We start from the raw sequence: 24,852 nt of genomic DNA on the forward strand, positions 1-24,852 counted from the left end.
GTTCTTTCGACGTCTGATTTCTTTTTAAAAAATGCGTTTCTAAAGTGCATAAACTTTTCGGATTGACTGTATAGCCAATACATCCTTAAATACATAGCCTTTCCTCCAATCGGACCGCTCTTCTTTGATCCCGGTTGTAATAATGTTTATTCTCCATCGGTTAATACGCGACGCCGATGGGCACCGTGTCACCGCGTTTAAAACGACCCCATAGGGAAGTACCCAGGACAAACAACCGATCTCCCTCGAAGTCTGAGAATCTGACCTCACCGCTTCTAATTTACCAGCGATATTAAATATGCATTTTTCGCTTGAACGTTGAGATACTTTGAAAGACTCTATGTCGATTTTTGTTTCAGGTCTGACGAGAGCACCGATGTACCCGTTCTCCACGGGTCAATACCCATACCCCATGCTCAGCCCGGAAATGACGCAAGTCGCCGCTTCCTGGTAAGTCGATGCGCCGATAGAAAACGTCTATCGACAGTTTGTAGTCTCGCGATTAACCGTGCTCGGGAGAATTGCGGATAAAGCGGGCGGATTGAATAGCCGCGATGCAGCGTACGCTCGAACCGCAGTAAACTCGACGAGTGGCCCGATTTACATGAGAAACGTCCGATTTTCCGCGCTCAAGCAGTCGTTAATCCCGTGTACCGACAATTCGAGCCACTCGAACGCGACACTCGACCAGGATAAACGCGATTTTTATTTATCCCTGGATTCCTTTCCCGACCCCCCTGCCGTTCACCTTTCATCGGCTCCGATCTTGCTCCGTGTACGTTCGAATCGATGAAAAGCCGAACGTTACGCGATAACGGAATTTCTCGGCTCTCTATTTTTCTCCCGAGTCGAATCACGGCTACGTTTTCCCCGGTCATCCTCTCAGTTCCGGTCTATTAGACCGACCGCGACCACGTCCAGCGTCGTCGCCGATCCAGCTATAACGCGTTGACCGCACGAGCAACCCTCCTCAGCTCCCTCCTTGTTATTTGCTTTCTGCTCGAACCGCTCCAAATTGAGATTTTCCACGGATGATTAGGCCCGTTCTTTTCAATTAGGAGGGCGGGAGCCGCTTTCCCCCCGGCGATACCCGAGCCAGTCGAAGAAAGCGAAAGAAAAGAAATTTGTTTTACTTCTTCGTATTCGTATAACGACTGGGATAAAAGCTTGTGATCATTCGTGGAAAATAATAAACTGACACAGAGAGGGTGCTGATCTAATGAAACATGATTCTTGTTAGGTATGACAAGTGTAATAATTTCGTTTCAGGCACACACCGAGCATGTACCCCATTTCCCCGGCAAGCACTGGTTTCCGAAGTCCGTATCCCACGAGTTTACCCATAACAAGTTCTAGTTTACCAAGGTTAGTAGGTGATCTGATTCAAGTTCACGAGTTTCGAATTATTCCGATTGCACGACTACGCGGGCCAACAGAAATATGTAACGAAACGAACGATGAGTAAAAATCGATTAAACACGCGGTAGAATCGATGCTCGCGATTACCGAAGAAAAAAATATGTCACACTTTTTCCAGTGATCTCTACCGGTTTTCACCAACGGGTCTGATGCCCCCGCACCCCGGACTAAGTCCGCACGCACACGCGCTGGCGTCCCACGCACTGGTGTCCTCGGCGCCGAAGACGGATCATTCCACCCTGGATCATAATCACAGGTTCGTTTTCATTTCAGTGACATCTGCACCCTTACCGCGGAAACCACCCCGGCGACCCTTTTTCCCCGATTCCTTTCTCTGGCTCTCCCGCCGAACGTCGATACGGCTAGAATCGATGCGTAGGGGTAGTTACCATCGACTGATGGAAGACGTACTTCCGGAAATTCGTGATTGATACCGATAATTGACCGAGTGCCACGGGTTCAGTTCGCATAATCGAATAATCGAGACAAGCGAATTAATAAACGAGAGAAGCTCGTGCGCGAGGGTGTAAAATTTTCGCGAACTGTACTGACTTCGATCGTGGACGGACTGGTAAATAATGTACGACGCATTACCGAGTAACCGAGTCGATGATTTACTGGGAACAAAACGATCGAAGAGGGTCCTGAATTAAGAAGAGAATCTCCTCATCAATCTTCAGACCAGCGGAAATGTCTAAACGCGTTTGGATGGTCCAAAGGTCAACGAGCGTAGCTATCGTTCATCGGCAAGGCTGATCCGTTATCAAAAATGGATACATTTCTTTTGGTCGAAACGCTGTTGCACCCTTCCATCGATAAAGGGTCGACCTCGTCCGTTGATAAAGAAGCGCGTACTTCGGGGGTTGACGAATAGTTACGAGCTCGACCATAGGGGGTAGCACGACGCGGGGCGTTCAACCCCTCGTGCAGTCGTTCCCCCTTCGACGGCGAGACACGTATAACACTTATTGAATGACTCTCTTCGCACAGCGTCTGCGCCTGCCGGCGCCGCCGACGCCGCCGACGCCGCCGCCGCCGGTTATGTATTGATCATTACCCTCTTAAACAGATTTCTAATTTGCATTAGTACCCGGCCGATCGCTTGGCCCGAGCATCGTATACAAAGCCGCATGGTCGCGCTTACTCTGTTCGAGACACGCGTGCACAAGCCACGTAAGCACACGCAGGCTCGTCGTCGTCGTCGTCGTCGTCGTGTGATCAGCTGGCAGCCGCCGCTGAACGGGTTCCTGAAGAGGGGAGAGTCGCGTGCAGCCAAGCGTCGGGACGCCCGACGGTGTTTTACGAGCCGCGTAAACGGGCCTCGCGTGCACCCCGTCTTCCATTTTGACCTTCGACTCGGCCACGTGCTTCAGAGGGTGAGGCGGCCTCGGCTCGATACACCGTCCATCGTCGCGAGTTGAATTTCGGAGATTCTACGAAGAGAACACGTGGACTGAAGTTAAAGAGTCAAGAAGCGAACAGGAGTCGGACTCACATGTCAGGATCGGAGAACGAACACCCGGGACTGTTGGAACCGTTCCCGGGAGGACACCGATAAGGAGGTACTACTGGGAGTGGACGAGCAGCTGATCTCAGGAGGTAGAGGATCCGGTACAGGTGGCACATATTGTTGCGTGTGAAGTGGTCTCGTCCCAGGCACAGAGGAGAGGCCAGGGGGTGAGTCGGCGCCGATGGTAGCGCCACGCAGCCCGCCAAAAAAAGACATCACGCAGGGAAAGCAGAGAGAATGCAATCTTCACCCCCCACGCGCGAATTATACATCGGCGGATGGTAGGGTGTCGTTGCTGCGGAGCCATGAATCGCGATGATGGCCCCACGGTGCAGCCCTTCACCGCCCCGCCGCCCCTTCCGCACTCGCGGATAATCAATCGTCGTAACACCGCTCGGTGATTCCACCGACGCCAGGAACGACGCGTTTTCGCTGGATGCGGGGACGCGAAGCGGGGTGACGGAAAGGCCGCGGTGGAAACGGTCGAACCGGCGATCCTGCGTTCGTTCTTTTTCTTTGCGCGGTGGATTAATCGTGACAGACGGACGGACGGGAGGCACGCGCGTGTCCTCGGGACAAAAAGGAGGCGATCGTTGGCCAGGATAGATTCTCTTTTTCCCGGGAAAGGTGAAACGGAGGACCAAGAGATGCCGCCCCGAGAGACATTTTACCCCGCGGTTCGTCGCTCATGAATGTTGAATACTCGTTCGTTGAACGACGATATGGAGCCATTAAAGCCGACAGAAGTATGCGTCATGGCGTGAACAGTGTTTCCTGATCGTCTCCGGACAGATTCGGCCGTCGTTCCTCTCGTAGATGTTGTGCGCGTACGTGTGCTGTTTACAACGGAGACGATTCCGGCAGGACAGTTCGTCGACGATGGTACCAAGTACCAGAGACAGCGTGATATTGTGCAAAGTAACGGAGATGATATACGTGACCACCGAAATTCCGGATGCTCCCGAGCCCACGACGATACACCCCGACGATGACGCTGACGCATCGGCCAGTGGATGGATGACCAAGCGTTGCTCGAACCGCGATCACTACTGCGTGGTGAACGTTCACGTGTACGGAAAAGTGAGCACGCGAGCGCTCGATTAAATAACGAGGGACGTGACGGATTCTATATAACGGAGTATCGCGAGTTCGATGGGTCAGTTTCGAGCGTTCCGGTGGGTATAAACGGGGACCCACGAGTGCGATGGAGCCCGAGTGTCTGGAACCATTGAACCTGGTGATAAAGAAGGACGACAACAGCACCGAGAGCGGTCCGATCAGCGCGACGATCGAGGAGGGCAGCAGCGAGGAGGGATCGATCGAGAAGATCGACGAGGAGAAGTACAACGGGAACACCGAGGAGGGGACGGCGATCGAGGAGAACATGACGATCCTCCAGGACGCGATGAAGTCCGGCGAGGCCGGATTACCCACCGCCGATCACAAGATCCTAACCGCGCTCTACATGAGCAGCCTGATGCAGATGTCGAACATGAGCGGCGGCCTCCCGAGGAGCGTGACGCCGCCTCCGTACGGCTCCCAGCAGAATTTCATGCAGCTGCTGGCGATGATCGAGGCGCGGCATAGGATGTGGCAACAGATGAACTGGCCGCTACCGCAGAATTACCCCAGGAACCCGTTGACGCTCCCCGCTCAGCCGTACTTCGACGGTCCCGCGTCCAATCTCACGGAGCAACTCTCCCAAAACTCCACGCCGTCCTATCCCCTGTCCTGCACGAAACCCGACCAGCAACCCTTGAACCACGACGCGAAGCAGCCATACTTCAAACGGTTAGCGGACCTTGCGATTTACGACCTTTACGATCTTTGTTCTTTTTTTCGATCTCTGTGATCCGAGAACCATCGTTCATCATAGTTTCTCGAGGTCACGAAACAGATGCTTCTTCGCATTTAGATAAACGATTAAATACGTCTCTCCATCGTTGACGATTGTTAAAGGCGAAACGCAAAAAGGCATAGAACTGAGGAACTATGATGCAGTTAAACGTAACTAACTTATTGGGCATTTATTTATTGGAATTTCGTTGATGTTTCTGTTGATAGGTCTTCGGTAGAGCAGAAGAACTCGTCGTCGTTACCGGCGGACAACGCGAAGTCGCAAGACACAGGGCAGCAGAACAATCAAGGTAAGGGTTCGTTTAACGAATCTAAGCTAGGGTGATCAGTTTACCGTTGATTTTGACTGTAGAGGCCACCTCTCATACCCGTCGATGATGTTTGACAGATAAAAAGAAACCCCATATAAAAAAGCCTTTGAACGCGTTCATGCTGTACATGAAGGAGATGAGGGCGAAGGTCGTCGCGGAGTGTACCTTAAAAGAGAGCGCCGCGATCAACCAAATATTGGGAAGACGAGTGAGTAGACGCAACTATACTTTCCTTGCTCAGATCTTATTCTAATTACGCAGAACTGTTACTTCAGGGTTCACCGACGTTTAATAAGTTTCCTATCCGCATCGCTTTCATCAGGATTATATAAATAAATTATAGATCTTTTAGTCCTATCTTCGTGTAAGACTAACGACGGAACGAGCCCTGACGTAAAAGTAAGACCCGTGCCAAAGTCAAGATTTTCTTCTATTTTTCTTTGGTTTGCTCCTAACGATTGCCGTCACTTACCAAAACGTAATTCGGTAAAGAATGGATGTCGTAAGAGGAGGGGTATCATGAAAACGAGAGTTCTTTGAATGCCACTGACGACGGAGCTTCGGGAAAGTTTGCTTAGACAAAAGAAAATAAATCGGGAAGCAAAATGTTGACTTGGCGAGCACGAAACGAACACGATCCCAAGAGCACCCGACGCAGAATCGAATCCGGGGTGTCTTCGAGGAACCGTACGAGAACATAAAGAAAAGTTGCATGCGTTTTGTTAACTCTTTCGTTGATCCGCGGGATTGATAAGAGTATCGAAGCACTAACCGTACCATGCTAGTATCTCAGTACTGCTAGAGATAGAATCTAGAATAGAATAGAATAGAGAGAAAGAGAGGGAGAGAAAGAGAGAGCATCGTAGGTGGGATCTAAGGATGTGTCTCGTCCACGTTGAACGTAGTTTCTGTTTAAGGGGACGGGTAGATCGAGACAAGAGGGTTGGGAGCGAGACGCAAAAAAAACGTAAGACACTTCTCTGTCGGCGTGTCCGTCAATGACGCTCGACGACACGGTGAACGTGTCGATAAATAAATAATTTAAAAATGATACGATGCGATAATGAATTTCGTTTAAAAAAAAAATTGGAAAAAATGACATGTGAATAAAAAAAAAAAGTAAAAATGAATGAGACACACGGTGCACGGATAAGTACTGTGAGACTGTGAATCTGTGAATCTGAATTTTGGGGGTATGACACGCAGTGGCACTCGCTAAGCCGGGAGGAGCAGGCGCGGTATTATGAGGCGGCCAGGCAGGAACGCCATCTCCATCAGCAACGATACCCCGGCTGGAGTGCCAGGGATAACTACGGATACGGCAGCAAGAAGAAGAAGAGGAAGAAAGAACGGTCCGCAGATCCCACCGGAGGTACCACTTTCCAGTGCTAGAACAGCAGGCCCTTAATAATTCATTATAATAATAATAATAATAATCATAATAATATAATAATAATATAATACAATAATTCACACATAGATTTTATCTACTACTGGTTGATATTGAAACGATCAAAGTCTCTTGTGCGTTTCATTCTACTTTATTTTTATTTTTTAATTTTCATTCAACGAACACGATGCTACTTTTTTTTGTTCGATATATTTTTTTCTTGTCTATGGCTCTTGATTTTTTTTTTCAATTGAGTGTCCAATTTTTGTACTTGTTTATGTTTCTCTGTATTTTTTTTTTTATTATTTATTTTATTTTTATATCTCGTCTTGACATTCTTCACTCTGTCGACTCGTGCGGACTTTTTGTTCGTTTTTTCTCATATCGAGCAAGCGGAAGAGATAAGCACGGGCGCGGTACACGTAGACGCGTGCACCCGCGTGCACGCGGCTACGTGCGCGTGTTCTTTCCGGTTCTTTTTTTGTTTGCGACTCGATATATATCGCATACTCGTAATGTCGGGTAGATTGTCACGTTGGATTGTCTGTCGGGGGCGGATTATCATTGATGCGACCGGCTGATCTGACGAAGCTGAGGCGGCGCAAGAGAAACAAGGGAAAGAGAACGGACTCCCGCGGCATGCGTTACGCAGATTCCTTTTTTTTTTGTGTATCTGGCCAAACTCCCTAAAGCGGTATCCGTTCACGGAGAGACGAAAGAAAAAAGAATGTTGAAAGGAAAAAAAGAAGATGAGAGAAAATGTACCTTCAGATCGACTGTGATCGAGAGCGACTTATTGTAACGATGAGAGCCTCAGATATGCGGGATGTCTGGTAGAAGGCGAGGACGCTCCTCAGGATCTTTACTTTCGAGATCGTTTCGAACGGGGTCGCTGGCCTTTACTCGCCACCCGCCGATACGAATCGAAACTTTTCTTATCGCGTCGAGGATGGTCGATCGTTTTCCTCGGCGCGCGAGCCGGTCGAGAGACCTCGACGTCCAACGGACGCCAGTCCTCTATCAGACACCCTGTATCGTCCGAGTTTTTTGCGACGAAATTAAATATACGACGAGTAGTACAAACGAGGGGGAGGGGTGAATCTAGGCTGTTCTTCTAGCACTTTAAACGGAAAGTAGGGACCCCAGTGTTACTGAAAAAAAAAAAAGATATGCTCGAGCGAATGTGACACGACGACGATGCCGTCGAGCCGAGCACAAGACCAAATACAAAGCGCATACAAACGAGATAAAAGATAACATTTTTTATCGTTTAACCCATAAATGAAAAGAACTGAGCAGAAGCGGTTTTAAAAACTAGAACGATAATAGATGAGAACGAAAGGTGCAAATCAGGGTGGCGGCAGTAGCGTTTAGTGAAATCTCTTTTTTTTCTCTTCTTGATTAAAAATAATTGTTTAGCCCACGGTTCATGCACAATTACAAATAGTGTTTGGTTCTCTCTCGGTAGTGGCACGCGCTAGGGCGAGAGGAACAGGCCAAGTATTATGAGTTGGCGCGACGGGAGAGACAGTTGCACATGCAGCTGTACCCTGACTGGTCTTCCCGCGCAAATACCAACCGAACTAAGAAGAGGAAGCGCAAACAAGACACAAACAGTGATCCTGGAGGTACCCACATGCCTCACTCCACACATTCTTTTACAAAACTCAATACCCGGCCCCCCCACCGACCCCCAAGCCCACGAAACAGCAACAACTACTTACTTAACTTACCTACTCTACTACTACTTATACTTACTTATACTACCTATATATTACTACTTACTACAAAACTACAAAACTTACCCAGATACAAAAACAGCTACAGAAATTTGTTGAAATATATTTCCAGCCCTTTCTCAACAGCCCCCCACCCCCTCATTATTACATATATTATATACTATTATATAATTATTATATTACATTCTTATTGCTACACCACATTATGTTGCATGTTTTCCCCCGTCTTGGGGTTTTGGGTCGATATACATATATATATTATATTATATATTCTCGATTATCATTATTATTATTATTATTATTATTATTATTATTATTATTATTATTGTTACTATTGTTATACATGCACACGCATATATACATATGTATATGTAACTTGATTATCGTCATCTCTATTACTGTGTCTCGTATCGATTTTGGTTCTTTTTTTCTTCAATAACGGACAATGAGAAGAGAGTAAACGGACGGAAAAAGAAAGAGAGTAAAACGAGAAGCCAGAAAAAAAAAAATGAATGACGTTATAACGGAAACGAAGAGTAGAAATCGCGGCGGCGTGCACGTACGCGTGCGCACGTGCGTGCCTTCGACGGCGATCCGAGAGTTCTCCATTATATATTCCTGTGAAAATATATAACGGGAACGCGGAAGAAAATGGGACACGAGCGCATTCAGTACACACGTACACGCACATGACACAAGCATTTATTAATTATTAATTATACGTATACAACTTTGGGGACGCTGGCCATCTTGCATTTTTACAGGGACCTATACTCCGCAGTCAGACAATCCTAAGCGTTTTTAATTTTTCACTTAGTCTATGTGTTCACCCGTCTATCTTCTTTTCTTCTTCTTCTTCTTCTTCTTCTTCTTCTTTTCTGCGCCTCTTCTCTCTCGCTGCGCTCTTACCACCTCTACCCTCCTTTCACTCTTACTTTCTCTTCTCTATACTAGTTTCAACCCTTGTCTCTTTTTTTACGCTCGCCATCCCTTTTGATCGTTTCAACATTGCCTGTCGACCCACTCAATTTTTTTGTCAGTTCATCATCATTAATTTTTTTTTTTTTCTTTCAATAAGAAGATCGCGATCTACTCATTCGGTTCTTCCACCTTTTATCAATTACTCAATATTATTCTCGACCCTTACACGCGAATCGTTTCGTTGAGCGATTTTAATTTTCGCATTCATCTTTGACATTCATCGTTTAGAGCTTGCGTTTCTCGATACCATGATATTAATTGAGTAGATATGATCTTTGATCGTGTTTTTTACGCCGTTTTAACGTTTTTACGCTGCATGCCGTTTTTACTCAGCTTGACAAGATGTCTCTGTTTTTGTCGATCCGCAGGGTCCTCCCCCGAATACAATCTGCAATCTGTATCTTAAATAGTTGAATAATTGCTACGAGACTCGAATCGAAGTATCTATGCGACGATGTGTTTTCTGGGAAGACCCTGTCCACTGATACATTGTCAAATTTCTGGACCGGTCGAGCTCGAAATCGAATAAAATTTTGTTTTTCAATTGATTTTCCTTCGCTCCATTAAAAGTGTCGAATCCGATTACATTCGATCAGAGAATCGAGCTCGATTGGTCGCTATCATTCTGTTACACGCATGACTAGTTGACAAACGTTTAAAATTTGTTGAATATATTCTGATCGCCGCTGCAACAAGTGTGTATCTTCGACGCGATCGTCAATATCGAAATCCAGCCCGGAAAAAAAAAATGAAAATCTGTATTTTCCATCAACCGTGTGTGAAACGATCCTCGTATACGAGTTTATTAATTTTTCTCTTAGCCAATAGAGGTATGAACTTCGGTCGAGAACGTCACTGTCAATTAATGTCATTCGTTTGACGAAATCAGAGAAATTCGACGATGTGCGATAAAAATAGAGAGACGAAAAAGAAATAAGTATATGATGAAACGCATCCCCCTGTCCCTCTTCGCAGCCGAAGAAGCTGTGCAGTCCCGCTAATCGACAAATCGTTTTCCCGTTTTCTAGGTAACAACATGAAGAAGTGCCGCGCCAGGTACGGATTAGACCAGCAAAGCCAGTGGTGCAAGCCGTGCAGGTACGTGTGCATCTTGTAGATGGTTTCTGCTTTTTGAGAGAAAGCGAGAGTGAGAGAGAGTGTGTGTGCGCGCGTGTGTGTGAGAGAGAAAGAGAGGGTTTACGTGATATACCGTCTTATCTATGAAACGCTGCGCACGCTGTTCCGGTCGCGTGTACATACGAATCTCGATATCGAAAAGTGTTTTGAGAATCGGACTACGTAGAAGTCTCACGTCAGTTCATGGTAGTTGAACGCTAGAGGAAGTTACTTCTCCTTAAACGTGGTGAACGAGACACGGCCCGTCGTGAACGAGTATTCCGTCTGATTAATCGTTAACTTGCGCGGTTTGTGCTGTGAGATCGTGTAAGATTTTCATTGAACCGATACTCGTTCACTTCGGCGCACGGATAAGAATGTAAAATACAACGAACCCGGGCACGAAAATAGTATTTCTCGATTGCCACCACTCGATCGTTATCTTCTACTCCGTTCCGTCATCCACATGTTATCGTGGAACTTGAAAAGAGGAAACGAGCCTGAACAAAATTCAATAGCAGACCGCGTGGAAAATCGGATGTACCGAAGTACGCGCGCTCGATGAGAATTATTTTCTTCACCGAGACCTCCTTGACGAAGAGACTAGAAGCAATCGTCAGAAAATGTGTCTTCCAAAAAGAAAAATAAACAAATACATATGAAACGAGAGAAATGGAAAAGAGGGGATCTTTCTCGCACGCTGCCAGATCGATCCGAGCGGCATCGTCCACTTGTACTTTGCTTGTAAATATCTCTTAACTAGATACCACACAGTAGTTTACATTGCGGCATCACGAGCCACCCGTTTTTTTAGCGCCACTATATGACATCCGTTCTATATCACTGTACGTAAATCGCACAGTGCGCCCGAACGCCCCAACTCCCGGCTGGGTTTGTGAATCTCATGGACCTCATTAAAGGGGCGATGACGAATCTCGACCACGATGTTTTCACGCTACCACGAAAATCGTTGATATTTTTATCATTTTGCTTGGAATCAGAACGAAAACGCGTCTTATTTGTCTCCGTCATTTGAGTTTAAATTGAAACACAGTCAGCGTGACTCAGAGTGGCGACCTAGGAAATTGTTCACGACCGTGGAATCGACTTGGGAGACATATTTTCTGATCAGACAGAGCAGAATCGCTGTTCGACGAGATCGTATCGGTGTCAGAGGTGTCGAGAAGGTCCTCCGTCGCGAGTCGCGAGGCGTAGAAACGGAGAAACGGTCGACGAATCGCGCGAGCTCGTAGATTCGATCGGGCCGATGCGTGTGGGTGACGACGATACGGTGTGGGATTATTAAGGTGGGATTAAAGCGATAACGTCGACGCGACGAGCGCCCCTTTAATGGCTGGTGGTTGGTTTTGGCAGCCCAGTGGAGCATGGAGCGGGGATGGGCATCCACGCGAGCATAATCCATCACGGTGTGGGAAGTAGCGCGGGGGCAGGGGTCGGGGCTGGAGGCGGTGGAGGGTCAGTGGGAGCAGCCACTGCACCCCCGAATACCAACACTGCCTCCAATGCCTCCTCGCCTCAGCAAGAACCCACTTATGTTAATCTCTAGTCAAGCCTATCGCCTCCCTTCTACTGCAACACTTCTTCTTAAACAGTGGTCAGTCCCGACTTAAACCTACGGGCGTAGCTGGCCCTCCCTATGCCCAGCCGACTCTGCTCGTTTCTCGTAACGGCTCGATTCCGATCGGCTGACGACTCAGCGTCCTGCGCCCGAGATTCCTGGATCTCTTTTTATTTGCAATAAACGAGCAAGCTGGCATAGTGAGCGGCGCAGCGACGCCCTAATGCTCGCATTGTTTCTCATTGTTGTGGCTCTTTGCAGCTTATTATTGTTACATTTGATTTACCCTCGTTTAGTTGGACTTTACTCAGTGTTGCCCTTAGCATGGCTGGTCTGTAATACATATATAATACATCTATATGTATATATTATATATATACCGTCTGTGTTTACATATATATATAAATATATACGTTGTTGCGTACGTCTATTACGTGTAACCAAGATTACTTCATTTTACAACAGACATATTGCTATTTTCCGTATGTTGTATCTCGGTATTCGGAACGTTTGGCTATAGAGAAGTATACATACATAATATTATATATATACATATATACATTTACTTATATACTTATTGATTTTTTATGGCATGGCAGTTCGTGTACGGTAATTGTTACGGCGATTAATGTGTTGGTAACGGATGTGTTGAATCTACCTTGATTTGTCTATTAGTACGTGAATATATACGTTCGTTATTTCCAATTTATTTCATCTTGACGTCTTTTGTTTCTATCTCTCTGATTTAGTCTCCGTTTCGTGATCTCGTCAGTCGTACGTTTTGCAGTACGAACGATCCGCGCGTCGTAACTCTGGACTGGAGCGGACCGGTTCAGTGGAACAGGTCGCTCGGTGGTCAGACCGAGTCTCGAGGAGTCTCGGAAGTTTCCGATTTCCTTCGCTTCGTAGAGGCTCGAACGGAATTCGGACGCGTTTCGACCTCGATTCGCGTCACTGTCCAGCTGCTGTCGAGAATTAAATAGGATTTCAGACAGAGATTCGACGGAATAGAAGTGAGAACAGCTGGACGACAGAGGTAGAACGCTTTTGAATTCAGACGTGCCTGCGAACAGTTGACGTCCTGCCCCAACAGTCGTATCAATTGTTAAAGAAAAAAAAAAAATCAACTGGCTAAGAGATGAATAATGAGACCCAATGGCAGAGCGATAGATGTCTCGACTGCGATGCAGTTAGCACACGAGGTCGGACGGGCTCACTTTTCGGGAACTTTGCAGTAGCGAATAATGTCTCCTCTTTATCGTTTCGTGTTCACTCGCGATACCGAATCATTTTCGTGACGAAAGAACGTCTCTCTTGCGGCACGGTCGTCTCTCTTTTTTGCTTTCCGTTCGTTTCGTCCCGCTTAATTTTCGTTCGGCAAAGGGGGAAAGAGAACGAGCGTGCCGATTCTCGACGAATGTTCCAAGTTCCACGTAACATCGATCACGATCCGTTCACGCGTGTTTCTCTCGAGAAGAGGCTCGTCCCGCGAGCTTTCGATCGATTTTCCGTACGTCCGCGATACACGTAGTTCTCGCCGGCGGGATCGAAGCAGCCCCTTTCACCGACGACGGAAACCCCCAACCGCCCACCCTTGTGCCCCCATTTCGCGTTTGAATTTTGTTGAGACTTTTGTTTTTTCACGTATACGTTTATTACACCACAGTTATTTGCTTGTTTAAGTCTGAACTTTTTGAGCATGGCATTTGCAGCGAGTGATTCCGTGTCGAACGACAAAACGGCTGACCACGCATACGTCTCTTATGTTCCACGTCGCCTGTTAAATGAAAATTATGTAACGTAATCTACGATCGACGATCTTCGAGACGTCTGCGAGGTCGAGCCTTGTTACGACCACGAGTGACCGCATGTTCTTTTAGTTGGTACAATAATTCTGAATGTAACCTCCTGCGAACGGCCTCGAACGTTGCTCCTGCAATTCCCAGAATCGAACCGAATCATTTTTTGTACGAGACAATCGAGAGCGAAGCAACGTTCGAAGCCGCTGATGACCGACGGCTGGAACCCGAGGAACCAGCGCGAGTTAATCCGTTGCCGCTTGTTCACAGACGTAAGAAGAAATGTATCAGATACATGGGGGAGGGAGGAGACGGCGACGGCGAAGCGGACGGCGAAGGCGAAGACGATCACTCGGAGGACAACCTCGGCAGCGTGGGGGAGGCAGGCACTCCCGAGGACGACGAGTCCCTGAGCAGTCCCGGGGGTTTATCCGCGTTGTCTAGTCTGGCCAGCCCGTCACTGGTTTTACCGTCGCCCTCGAGCCTGGCCAGTCCCTGTCCTTGTCCCGTGACGCCGCCGGTGCCGCCACCGCCTCTTACGAATCCTGGCAGCCAGCCGCACAATCAGCCGGTGCAGCAGCCGCCCCCGCATCGCAATCCGGTCGGCACCAACCCCCATGACATCAACAATCCTCTTAGCGTGAACCAACTGACCGGACAGTGTATAAAGAGTGAAGTGGTGTCCGCGCCCTCGGGCACGTCCAACCCGGCGATCAGCGTCACGTAGCCCCGGCCGGAACCACGTGACAAGGCTGTCGCCGGCGCCGAGCGTGCCGTCGACAGGGTCCGTGTTGAACGTGTTGAACAGACCAGGTGCCGGACGATGCTGGGAACGATAATAATGATTATCGCGATCGAGGCGATGGCGGTGGGATGCTGGCTATCGTTCTTCCTTCTCAGAAAGGAGGTCCGCGCTCGGGCCGTGGGTCCGAGCCTGGGCGGACCGAGGTGGCTGGTAGAGGCAGGAAGCTGAGAGGGTCGGGTGATCGTCTCCAGCTTCGGAATATTCGTCGCCAGGACGAAAATACGCCCGGAGCAGTAAGAAGTGGGTAAAATGAATCGGACGTTGTATACGCGTAGCGAACGTGAATAAAGTGTCGACGGACTGATATCGAACAAAACGAACGAGAGATAAGAATACGATGCAGAAATACTCAGGACCAAGTGTCTGGCTGTAGTCACCCACTCGAGAGAGCGTGTCGGAGAGACAGGCGAGCGAACGATCGCGCGAGCGTGTGTGTGTGTGCGCGCGCGTGCGGTATCCGTGAAAGAGAGAGAATCGGGTGAATGAGAAGAGAGTTACGCCGGGGTGGCGGTGATACAAGTGCGCGTGACACAGCTCGTAGTCCTTGTTACGTTGTGATGCCAATGACTGAGAGGTCATGTTCCTGTGCCAGGTACTATATTCTATAAAATAATTATACCGCAGACGTATGACTAAAGATAAAAGAACAAGAACGAGGAGATCTAGGACGTGTGAGTGAATGCGTGAGGCACGTAAGACGGTGTGAATGCGCGACGAATGGGTAACGAAGGAGGCAGGGCAAGAGCGGAGCAAGAGGATGATCAGCGATGATCAAGGTGAGTGCGTTACTCGTTTCATTCGACCTCATGGTGTCAAATACCTACGTATTCTTCTGTATGTAATTTGTTATTTTTTTTAAAAGTCTATACACTCACGTCGTGCGATTGATTAGCGTGTAAGGCCTCTTTTCTTTTCTCTTTTTTTTTTTTTTTACCGCGGAACCGGTCATTTTTATATCGTCTTTTTTTTTATTTCGGACAAGAATCTGTACCGGATAGATCTCCATTGCATGCCGATGACGAGCTCTATATAAATCTCAGGTATCTTATTCGAGCTCCGTCGCGAGCGAACGATTTCATCCGTAGTATCAGAAATAACGAAGGGGCGACGGGGAGTCAATGCGCGTCACATCGCGCCATCGAGCTTGCATCGACCAAGACAATAACCGCGAGACTGTTCTGGCGATCGATCGCGCGATCCAGAGCTTCCATTTAGAACGTGTGCGACTTAAGCGTTTTGGGCCCCTGTCTCTCCTCTCCCGGCGATCGTTCGCGACCGAGGCCGAGCGGAGGCAAACTCGTTGCATTTATTTAAAACATCGTTGCTTCTTCGCGTCGAACCCCTGCTCTAAACTCTCTTCTCCTCGTGCCTTTTGCATTTCGTTTCTCTGCCTCCCCGGGGGACGGGAGAACTGATCGAGCTTAATTCTTTGCGACTCGTCGAGGAAACCTAGCGAATCGTAAACGGTTAAGCTTAAATTGCTTTGTTTTTGTCTATTGTAACGCGTTGTTTTGTCATTGATCGAGCGGCAATATCGTTGTTGTTGTGTAGCGTGACGATTAAAGGAATGTTTTAGCTATTGTCTCTTTTAATCGCGTTTACGTTCTCCTAGAAATGTTGTTACTGCGAAGATCGTATGCATCTTTTATTTTGTTTTTCTTTTTAATTGTGAACGAAATTCGCACGAGGGAAGAGATCGATCGTTACAGAAACTGAATAACGAGTCCCTCGGTCACGTTTCCTTAATAGCGAGCTCGCGTTTTAAATCCTCGGCCCGACCCCTCCTGAAAGAAACCTTAGACGAAATGAGAAAACCCGTCGGAGGGAAAACGAGTTCGAGGAATAAAGCGATCAGCGAGGGAAGCCGCGCAGCCTCTGTGTCGGATATTGTTTTTCTTCTCGTGCGTTTTCATTTGCGGAGCAGCTCTTGTGTACATAAGTAGTAGAGATACGTTTTATTAAGGTGCATTTGTTGCGTCGAATGGGAAAGTGCAATGGAGGATTAAAGACAAGAGGCGCGTTACGTGTCCCGAAGAGAGGACGCAGGAGAAATGAGAGGGAACGAGAGCGTGTGCGTGTGCTTGAGCAATGCGAGAGGAAGCATTGAACAAATCACTTTCCTCCCCTCCCCCTCCCCTACTTCTTTCCCGAACACGTCTTTTTCTCTTTTTCTTTTTATAATTATCATCGTAATTGTTACTTTTCACGTTTCTCCTCTCGACGACCCGACCGAAGCGACCACACGGTGTCTGTACAGCGAGAACGTTAAGATTAAACCATTGTAATACGCGTCGACCGAACAATCGAATATACTTGAACGTGCCATAACGACATCATGCCAATATTATCGATAATACATATTTTTTACGTTTCCGTACGAGATTCTGTCAGTCGCATTCGAAAGTCCCGTTACCGACGAGTCTGCGCCTCCACCGGTTCTTTTACCTCGGCCACCGGGTTCCCCTCTCATGTCAGTGCCTCGTTCTCTCTCGATCAGGCAGACACAGATTTCAACGTTCTCGACGACAGTTCTTTACAAATAAACGACGAATCGTCGACTATCTCGACTCTCTATCGTAAATATATAAGACGAACGTGACGAAATTCACCGAGGAAGTAAATGACGATGCCTGACGAGGAGAGGGCGAGGCGAAAGACGAGCAAGTACGGACAAGGACGACTAGCGGTTCACGGAAACAAGGAGGACTACCGATTGTACTGACAGACGTTAGCCAGAAAGAAGGAAATAATAAAAAAAAAAGACTCGTAAAACCGTGCGATATATTATTCCGCGTATGTTGCGTGCGTGCGTTAGACGTGAGCGTGTGTTTGAAGACGACGACCTGTATGCAGACCGAGTTGCGAGGGCAGCGATCGCAAAGAACGATGGAACGAGCATTTAATAAACGCATTTAGAAAAACCCGATCATCCCGACGTTCCGATCGCTCGACGGTTCGTTCATCGACTCTGTATACGTTCTTCTCTGGTGATACTATAATAAACGGTCTTTCACAAAAAAGAAATCCATGAATGCGCTGTGGTCCAAGATCGATCTTGTTCATGGTAAAAAAAGATAAAAAAAAAAGAAATGACGGATACTTAGGGCGAGAAGCGTTGGGGATGACGGGCCGAGTTCGATCGTTCGTTTAGATCCGTTCTGCTCGCGGAACTCGGCGTTCAATTCACTTTACGAGGAACGAGACGATGTCACGAGGGTCCGTCGGGGACGAGGAAGCTGTTCTCGCGTTACGTTTCGAAACGAGGGAGAAAACGGTTGGTTCTCGGGACTTGTTGCGATCAAGGGTGAGCGGAGTAGCTTCCGGAATCAGTTTGAAACACGGCCTAGAGACCGCGCGAGAAATCGTGAGAGTGCATACACTCGGGAACGCCCTGGCCGTGGCCGATTTCGAATCCGATCTTTTTTCTCTTTACCAAGGGGAAGATTTAAAACAATGAATAGAAAAAAGAACAGAGTTCCGCGGCGCGCGGTTAGGCTCGTCTCGCTTCAAGGAGTGCTTGTAACATATTGTAAAGTATCACCGACAGTTCTCAGCTGCGTTGTACAGTGTTTTCTAAGTATCTAGTTTATATAGAGTGTAATTGAAAGAGGATACATTGTATTTACACTAAATAAGTGATCTGTATCAAATTCATTCTCGTATAGCCTGTACTCCTACTCATTGTAGATGCTAAAAGTGATTTGTGTCATAAAGAAACTTATAAATAAAATTAGCAATTTGAGAATGTTGTTGACCGCGTCCATTCATTGTCTGCTTCACCTGTAATCGACCAGGCTCCGAGATCGAACAGACTACGAGCGAACAATGGAATGGATAATGGAAATAAAAGATACCAATCTAAATCATAGAACATTGTCACTTTATTACATTCAACGACTGTACGAATTTTCCACTTCATACCAAAAAATAACATCGAGAAATACAATCGTCATTGTATGCACTTCGGCGGGCAGCTGCTCTTCGCGTCCGAGAAGAAATACAAGCCGAGCACGTTGACGGCGTTCAACGTGTACACGTTCGGCGTCTTCAGGTTGCAATTGGTGACGAACGTCTTAGCCAGTTTCATGATACTCTCGCACTTCATCACGCATGCAGCTCCGTCGAAACTAGGCCTACCTTGATCGTTCCTCGCGCAGGGATCGAACAAATAAAATTTCCCGTAGTGCTGCATCACCGCCACTGCCATGTTGCTCGTGTGCAGGATCCCAGTGCAGTTCGAACGGAAGAACATGGTCAATGATTCGGACAAATCGAACGTATGAAGCAGTCCGGCTGTGGTATGATTGTGAATGTGTATAGTAGCTCTGAAGTCGCCGACGATGAAGACGGTCAACAGTTCGCTGGGCGATAGATTCCTGTTTCCAGGTCGGGCAGCTCGCACGCTGTCCGAATGCAACAGATCCCCGTATCTCAAAATAGCGTCGATCAGTTCGGGCGTCCAGGTAGACGGAACGTGGAGAAGACCGACGACGATGGCCACGGCCGCGATCGCCGTGCTCTGAAATCCCCTCGTGTCCGTTCTCCAGATCCTGTGATGCATGTGCAGACTCCCGCGGAGGATGCTGAGTTCCTCGTCGACGAAAGTGTACTCGGTGACCGTTTCCACGTCCAACGTGGTACTCTGCTTCATGAACGTTACCGGGATCGGCGGTGTCGCACAATCGAAGTAGGGCCTGAATCCAGCGGGACAGGGCAACGGTTCGATCATGGCAGTCTTGATGATCACCCTACAGATCTCGTAGCGTCCGTATTTCTCCTGGTCGTCGATGTTGGCGAACAGAACCTCGTAAAGAGGCTCCAGACAAGCGAACCACATCACGCAAGAAGTGCCGTAAAAATCGGGTAAACCTTGATCGCTCCGTGCGCGAGGATCGTACATGAAGTAGACGCCCATGTCTTTCCAAATAGCCACTGCTCCTCGATCGGTGACCAGAATCCCTGCTCGATTGTTCTCGAAGAACAACGGAAGGCCTTCTTCGAGGAGAATAGGGGGCGGAGGTGGAGCACGAACTCTGGTAGGTCTCCTGCCTTTCTTCCCCCTGGCAGTTCTGGCTCGTCTTGCACCTCCTCGACCCTTCTTCTTCTTCTTGTCTTCGGGAGCAGGTGGAGGCAATGCTACAAGACCGGCGACTGTACCAGATTCGATGTCAGCCGTAAGGATGTTGACGCCCACGTAGAAGACTCTAATTATATCTTTCGGCTTGATACGGACTATCGTCGGTTTAGCCTTCTGAGTCAGTCTGTGAACGTTCGACCCGATCGCCAAGATCTCGTCCATCGTCTTCTTCGTCCAGGTGCCGGGGCTCTTCACTACAGACATTCCCAGAGCGACCACGCAGTTGGCGGCACCCTGCTTGTTCCTCAATTGCTCCGGGAAGATCTCGTCGCCCTGGTGATAGCTACCCCTCAGAATCGCACGGGCGTCGCCTTTGACTCTTCTGTAAGCGTTCAGAGGTGGCAGATTCGAGGGACGAACCGCAGAGCTGGGATCGAATTTCCACGGTGGGAGTTTGTTCCAATTGACCACGTTTACGGCGATCATTTCGTAGTCTCCCTCGGTTCCCAAGAAATCTTGCAGATATTGTATCAGAGTCTGAATGTCGGTGAAACGCAGTACTTTCGGTTTTACCGACGTTTTCTCCTCGACCGTCGCCGCCCCGGGTATCAAGGCATAGTAATCGTTGTCGAATTTCCAAACGGCTATGTGTCTGTTGTCGCTGACGGTCAAAGCTCCCGAAGTGAATCTGGAGAAGAAGTTGGTGATGCCAGTGGCCATGTCCTGGACTTTCGGTGGCTTGGCCGTCATGCTTCCAGCCTCGACGCAATCCTTCACGCTCAAGTTGATTCGACGGGAGGAGAGAAAGAATTCCGTCATGATCTCGTTGATCCTCGGTATGGCACCCTCGCCGAGCCTGTCGACGCACTTTGAATGCAGCTTGTCTCCGGTAACGATGACCTGGTTCAGAACGTCCTGGGTCCAGTATCTCGGCTCGTATACTTTCGCAAATACGATCGCCATAATGGCAATAGCCGCGGCTTGATTATTCTTGTTGGCATCTTCGAACCTGGGATCGTCCATAGGGACCGTGCCTTCTATGGCCCATACGTTTTCCGTCATCTTGGGGAAGTGGTACCACGGATTGTCACCGGAACTCGGTCTCGTCGTTCGTTCCTCTTCGGCCACTCGCGTCTCGTAGGCGTTGTCCAGAGTGACGACGTCGAGCACGAATTCGTCGCCAACGGCTACCTGCTGAATGCTCTCGACCAAAGATGGAACATCGGTGAACCACATCACAGCAGCCGTACCGTCTTTTTCTCGGGGCTCTCCCCTGCTGTCTCGCCCTTTCGGGTCCAACGTGAAGAACACCTCGCCCTCTCTCCAAATCGGCATCATTATATTGTCTTGCCTGAATATCCCCATCATGTTCGTTTCGAAAAACGTTTCTAACGCCGACGGCAGATCGGAAATCTTGCCCGCGACCGTCTCCTCCTCGAGGGTGACGTACATTCGGTTCACACCGACGGCGAAGTCGTCGCTGATTTCACTGGGAAGGAGAAAGTTCCTCGGAGCCTCTTCCTCCATCCCTTCCTCCGGAAGATTCTCCAGATTGTCCATCGTGATCTTATCGCCGATCTTCAGGATGTCGTCGACTACTTCTCTGTACCATAGATGAGGATTGTAAAGCTTGGTCATGGCCAAAGCGGCCAAGGCGGTCGCCGCTTGCTGTTTATCCCTGCTGTGTCTCTTGAACATCACCTCGTTCGCCTGGTTGAAGCTACCTAATAATACAGCGCCGTTATCGCCCATGTTGAAATAGTTCTTGAGATCAGGTTTCACCGGGATCTGCTTATCAGCTTCGATCTCCTCTTCGGTCATCTCTTGTCCGATCGAGACGACCTTCATGTCGTGGATGGAGAAATCGTTACCGGTTTCCACGTCCTGACCAGCGTTCGTCTCGATGATCTTCGCCAAAACGTTCAGGTCCAAAGTTCTTATCACGCAACCCGCGGCCTCTTCAGTCTCCTCCTCCTCGCCTGCCCAAACACCCTGATTGTTTCGAGGATTCGGATCGAAACAGTAATAAACGTTTCTTGGAACCATCTCGTCCTTCTCCTTTACTTCTTCTTCGACTTTCCATACGGCCACGCTCATGTTCTTCACCTCGATGATGCCATACTGGTGTTCTTCGAAGAACTGTCCCAACGCTGTCTTCATATTCGGAACGTCGACGTTGTCGGACGTCGAAGTCAAATCTCCCACGACCGTCCCTTCCTCGATGTCGATCTTCACCTTCCTGTTCTTGAAATAAAGATTCTTCTTCAAGTTCGGCACGAAGAAGTATCTCTCCGCCTCCTCGCCAGTTTCAACGACAGGATTACACCAATTGTAATAAGCATCCCCTTCCCTGATCACGATGTCGACGGTGTCGTTTATCCATTTCGTTGGCGGCGTTTCCTTAGCAGCGATCAAAGCTATCACCGGCATGGCCAAACCCTGAAGACCTCGACTCTCGTCTTCGAATTCTTCATCTTCGTTGGATATAGTACCCTGAAGGACCCAAGTCTCTCCAGGCGTTCCCGGCTGGAAATCGTGCCAAGTTCTGGTCCCAGGAATGTCGTCTAAAATCGTGATATGCCTGATAGTGAACCGATCGTTCTTCTTCGGCAGTTCCACGTTCTTCACAAACAACGCAGCCAACGCGTCGGTGTTGGGAAATCTGATCACGCAACAGTTTCCTTTCTTTCGGGGCGCGTCCTGAGCTTTGGCACCCTTTCCCCCTTTCTCTTCCCTTATCCTGACGCCGATTTGATCACATTGCCGTGGATCGAACATGTAGAACATGTCGTCCTGACTCCAGATCGCTACCGACATCGCCGAGGACTCGATCACGCCCTCGGTATTGAGAAGAAAAAATTCTTCCAACCCTTGTTTCAAATTGAGCACCGTAGGAATCTTCGATGAGATAGTCCCAGTGACCGTGATTAAATCTACGTCTATTACCAATTTACTTGTCTCTACTTCGATCTTCTCGTCGTGCAAATCAGGTGCCATCATGTTTCTTATCATCGGCTTGGCGGACTTCACCTCGGCGTACAAATTGTCGCCCAGTGCCAAAATATCGTCCAGTTGCGGTCTCAGCCAGGTTTTCACCGGATGGACCTTCTTCATGGCGATCGCTAGGATGCAGTTCGCCACGTTCTGCGCTCCCTTGCCCTTGTACATTTCGCTGTGCTCGTGAGTCAGCCCGTGTAATATAGCCATGTTACCGGCCAGTTCTCTGAACGTCGATGGAACATTCACGTGCATGTTCTCGTACGTGTAACCGGTATCGAATTTGTCCTGATCCACCAGAGGATCGGTCGCGAAACGCTGGTCGATGCTGTAATTCGAAATAGTGATGGCCAGTGGTTCCCTATGGATCTTAGCTGTGACGACCGCCTTCATCTTGTCCCCTTTTGGCACTGGCTTCGTGCAATCCATTTTATTCTCATCGATGTCCACAGGATTTATGGTTCTCAGCACGCTTTTGTCCACGACCAGCTTGCTGGCACTCGGGATTTTATCGATGTACCCCCGACCGATCTCGGTCACTTTCAATACCGTCACCTTATCGATGCAGTACCTAGAATCATACTTCTGATCCATGTTCTTGAGAAAGTGATCGCGAATGTCGTTCAGACATTTGAATCTCATTACGCAAGCCGCTCCTTCCGGATGGTGGACACCCTCATCGTCGCAAGGCGCCGGGTCGAAGAATAGAAAACCGATCTCCGGATGACGCCACATGGCCATCGACGTGCCCTGAGCGGTGATCACTCCAGAATCGTTGCTCGCGAAGAACTTTTGTAATCCGTCAGCGAAATCCGGGCAGCCTACGGTCTCGCTAAACAGATTCCCATAAATCCCAGTTTCCTCCACGCAGACCATTACTTTGTAATTGGAAATGTAGAATTCCGGGTGAACCAGCTTCGCCGACATGTACTCGTTCTCTTTCACGTGATTCCTCAGCATACTCGTTCGAAATACTTTGTCTCCGTATTCCAATATCTGATCTACGTAGTCTTTCACCCATTCTTTAGGTTCGAACAAACGGCCGTAGACGATGGACACAATCGAAGCTGGGGCAGCTTGCCGGCCGCGGCTTCTGTACTTGAAATGGGGATGGTTCATCGCGTAGGAACCGCGTAGGATCGCCGAATTCGGCGTCAGCACGCGAAACTTGTGCCATCGCTTACCGAAAACTCCGTAACGCGGAAGTTTCTTCCTCTTCGGAGCGTCACCCTCGCCGGAGGTAGGGTGATCCTCCGTAATCTCTACCTTCTTCGCGTCCGACATACTGCTGCCGAATTACGCTACTTGGTTTCACCAAAATTTGTTCAACGCTGATTCGAAATTTCCATGGGGCACTTTCTTCTGACAATTTAATGGGAAAGGGGATACGTGCCTGATTCAATTCCGTCAATTTTTAACGATCATCCTTAAAGAAATGTGGACTCCGATGGGAATTTGTACTTGCCAATTTATGAATACATGTCCGAGAAATGTCAAGGTTTACTGTCGTGAAGGCTGGAACAAGGATCGAGCTCTCGTACAAGAAAGAACAGTAGGTTCACTCTGTTAAAAAATGTACTAATCATTTTTCGCTAGTGGTAATAGGTAAGCAGTTATTGGCAAAAAACGAAATTTTCGAAAAAGAGATTTAAGGGGTACTCTTTGGAAAAATAAAAAATTTCACTTTTCTTGAAATATCGAAAAATACTTCAAATGAAATTTGTAGATACTCACGTCCTCTACAAGAAAGATTCTATGAATTTTTCTTCTAACTTCGATATTTAACGAGTTACGTACGATTAATTGGCATTTTATTGCCATTGACGAAATCCGGCCTTCCCACCGTCGAAACAACGAACTTCTGACAAAAAATTTCGTTATTTGCCAATAACTTCCAAACCGTAGGATCTACGAGCAAATTGCATCAGATCTTTTTTGTAGGGGACGACGAGGTCTACAATTCGTATATAATAATTTTGCACTACCATCAATAGTTCACGAGTAATTTGCAAAAACCTGTTTTTCGTTTTTTGCAAATAACTCGGTAACTATTGGTACTAGCGAATTCTTTTTGCACAGAAATTGTAGATCTCGTCGTCCCCTACAAAATGAGCGTACATACGTCCCTCTACGTCCATCCGTTCGGCAGTTATCGAGGAAAAACGAAAAGTCTTTTTAAAAGTTAACAAATTCGACGAGCGAATTCGCCTTCAGATTCTGCAATTCGCCCGTCGAATCTGTGAACTTTTAAAAAGACTTTTCGTTTTTCCTC

At 48.1% G+C, this 24,852-nt stretch overlaps 2 protein-coding genes across 7 annotated transcripts in view; one reads left to right on the forward strand and one right to left on the reverse strand.

Annotated features, from left to right (window-relative positions):
* The window catches only part of LOC108623756 (protein pangolin, isoforms A/H/I/S), a 161,016-nt gene extending 142,642 nt beyond the window's left edge, over positions 1–18,374 (forward strand). For 2 of the 6 annotated variants that reach the window (XM_018022521.2, XM_018022516.2), the window contains 8 exons: positions 360–450; positions 1,270–1,365; positions 1,538–1,675; positions 4,994–5,076; positions 5,175–5,305; positions 6,304–6,469; positions 10,236–10,305; positions 13,972–18,255. In XM_018022521.2, coding sequence (XP_017878010.1) covers positions 360–450; positions 1,270–1,365; positions 1,538–1,675; positions 4,994–5,076; positions 5,175–5,305; positions 6,304–6,469; positions 10,236–10,305; positions 13,972–14,428 — 1,232 coding nt within the window. In that variant the 3' untranslated portion in view covers positions 14,429–18,255. Of the gene's footprint in view, positions 1–359; positions 451–1,269; positions 1,366–1,537; positions 1,676–4,993; positions 5,077–5,174; positions 5,306–6,303; positions 6,470–7,955; positions 8,116–10,235; positions 10,306–11,697; positions 11,939–13,971 lie in introns of all 6 variants that reach the window. The other 4 variants (XM_018022519.2, XM_018022520.2, XM_018022517.2 and 1 more) reach the window with 4 other exon arrangements.
* Positions 18,375–18,390: 16 nt separating this feature from the next.
* LOC108623689 (uncharacterized) lies at positions 18,391–24,227 on the reverse strand. The gene has a single exon (XM_018022383.2). It carries the CDS (start codon positions 23,862–23,864, stop codon positions 18,456–18,458), a length of 5,409 nt encoding a protein of 1,802 aa, XP_017877872.1. The 5' UTR covers positions 23,865–24,227; the 3' UTR covers positions 18,391–18,455.
* Between the last annotated feature and the right edge of the window lie 625 nt (positions 24,228–24,852).

This window comes from Ceratina calcarata, unplaced genomic scaffold, assembly GCF_001652005.2.
Source record: "Ceratina calcarata isolate Rehan_Ccalc_2016 unplaced genomic scaffold, ASM165200v1 scaffold289.2, whole genome shotgun sequence".
NCBI classification, from domain to species: Eukaryota; Metazoa; Arthropoda; class Insecta; order Hymenoptera; family Apidae; genus Ceratina; species Ceratina calcarata.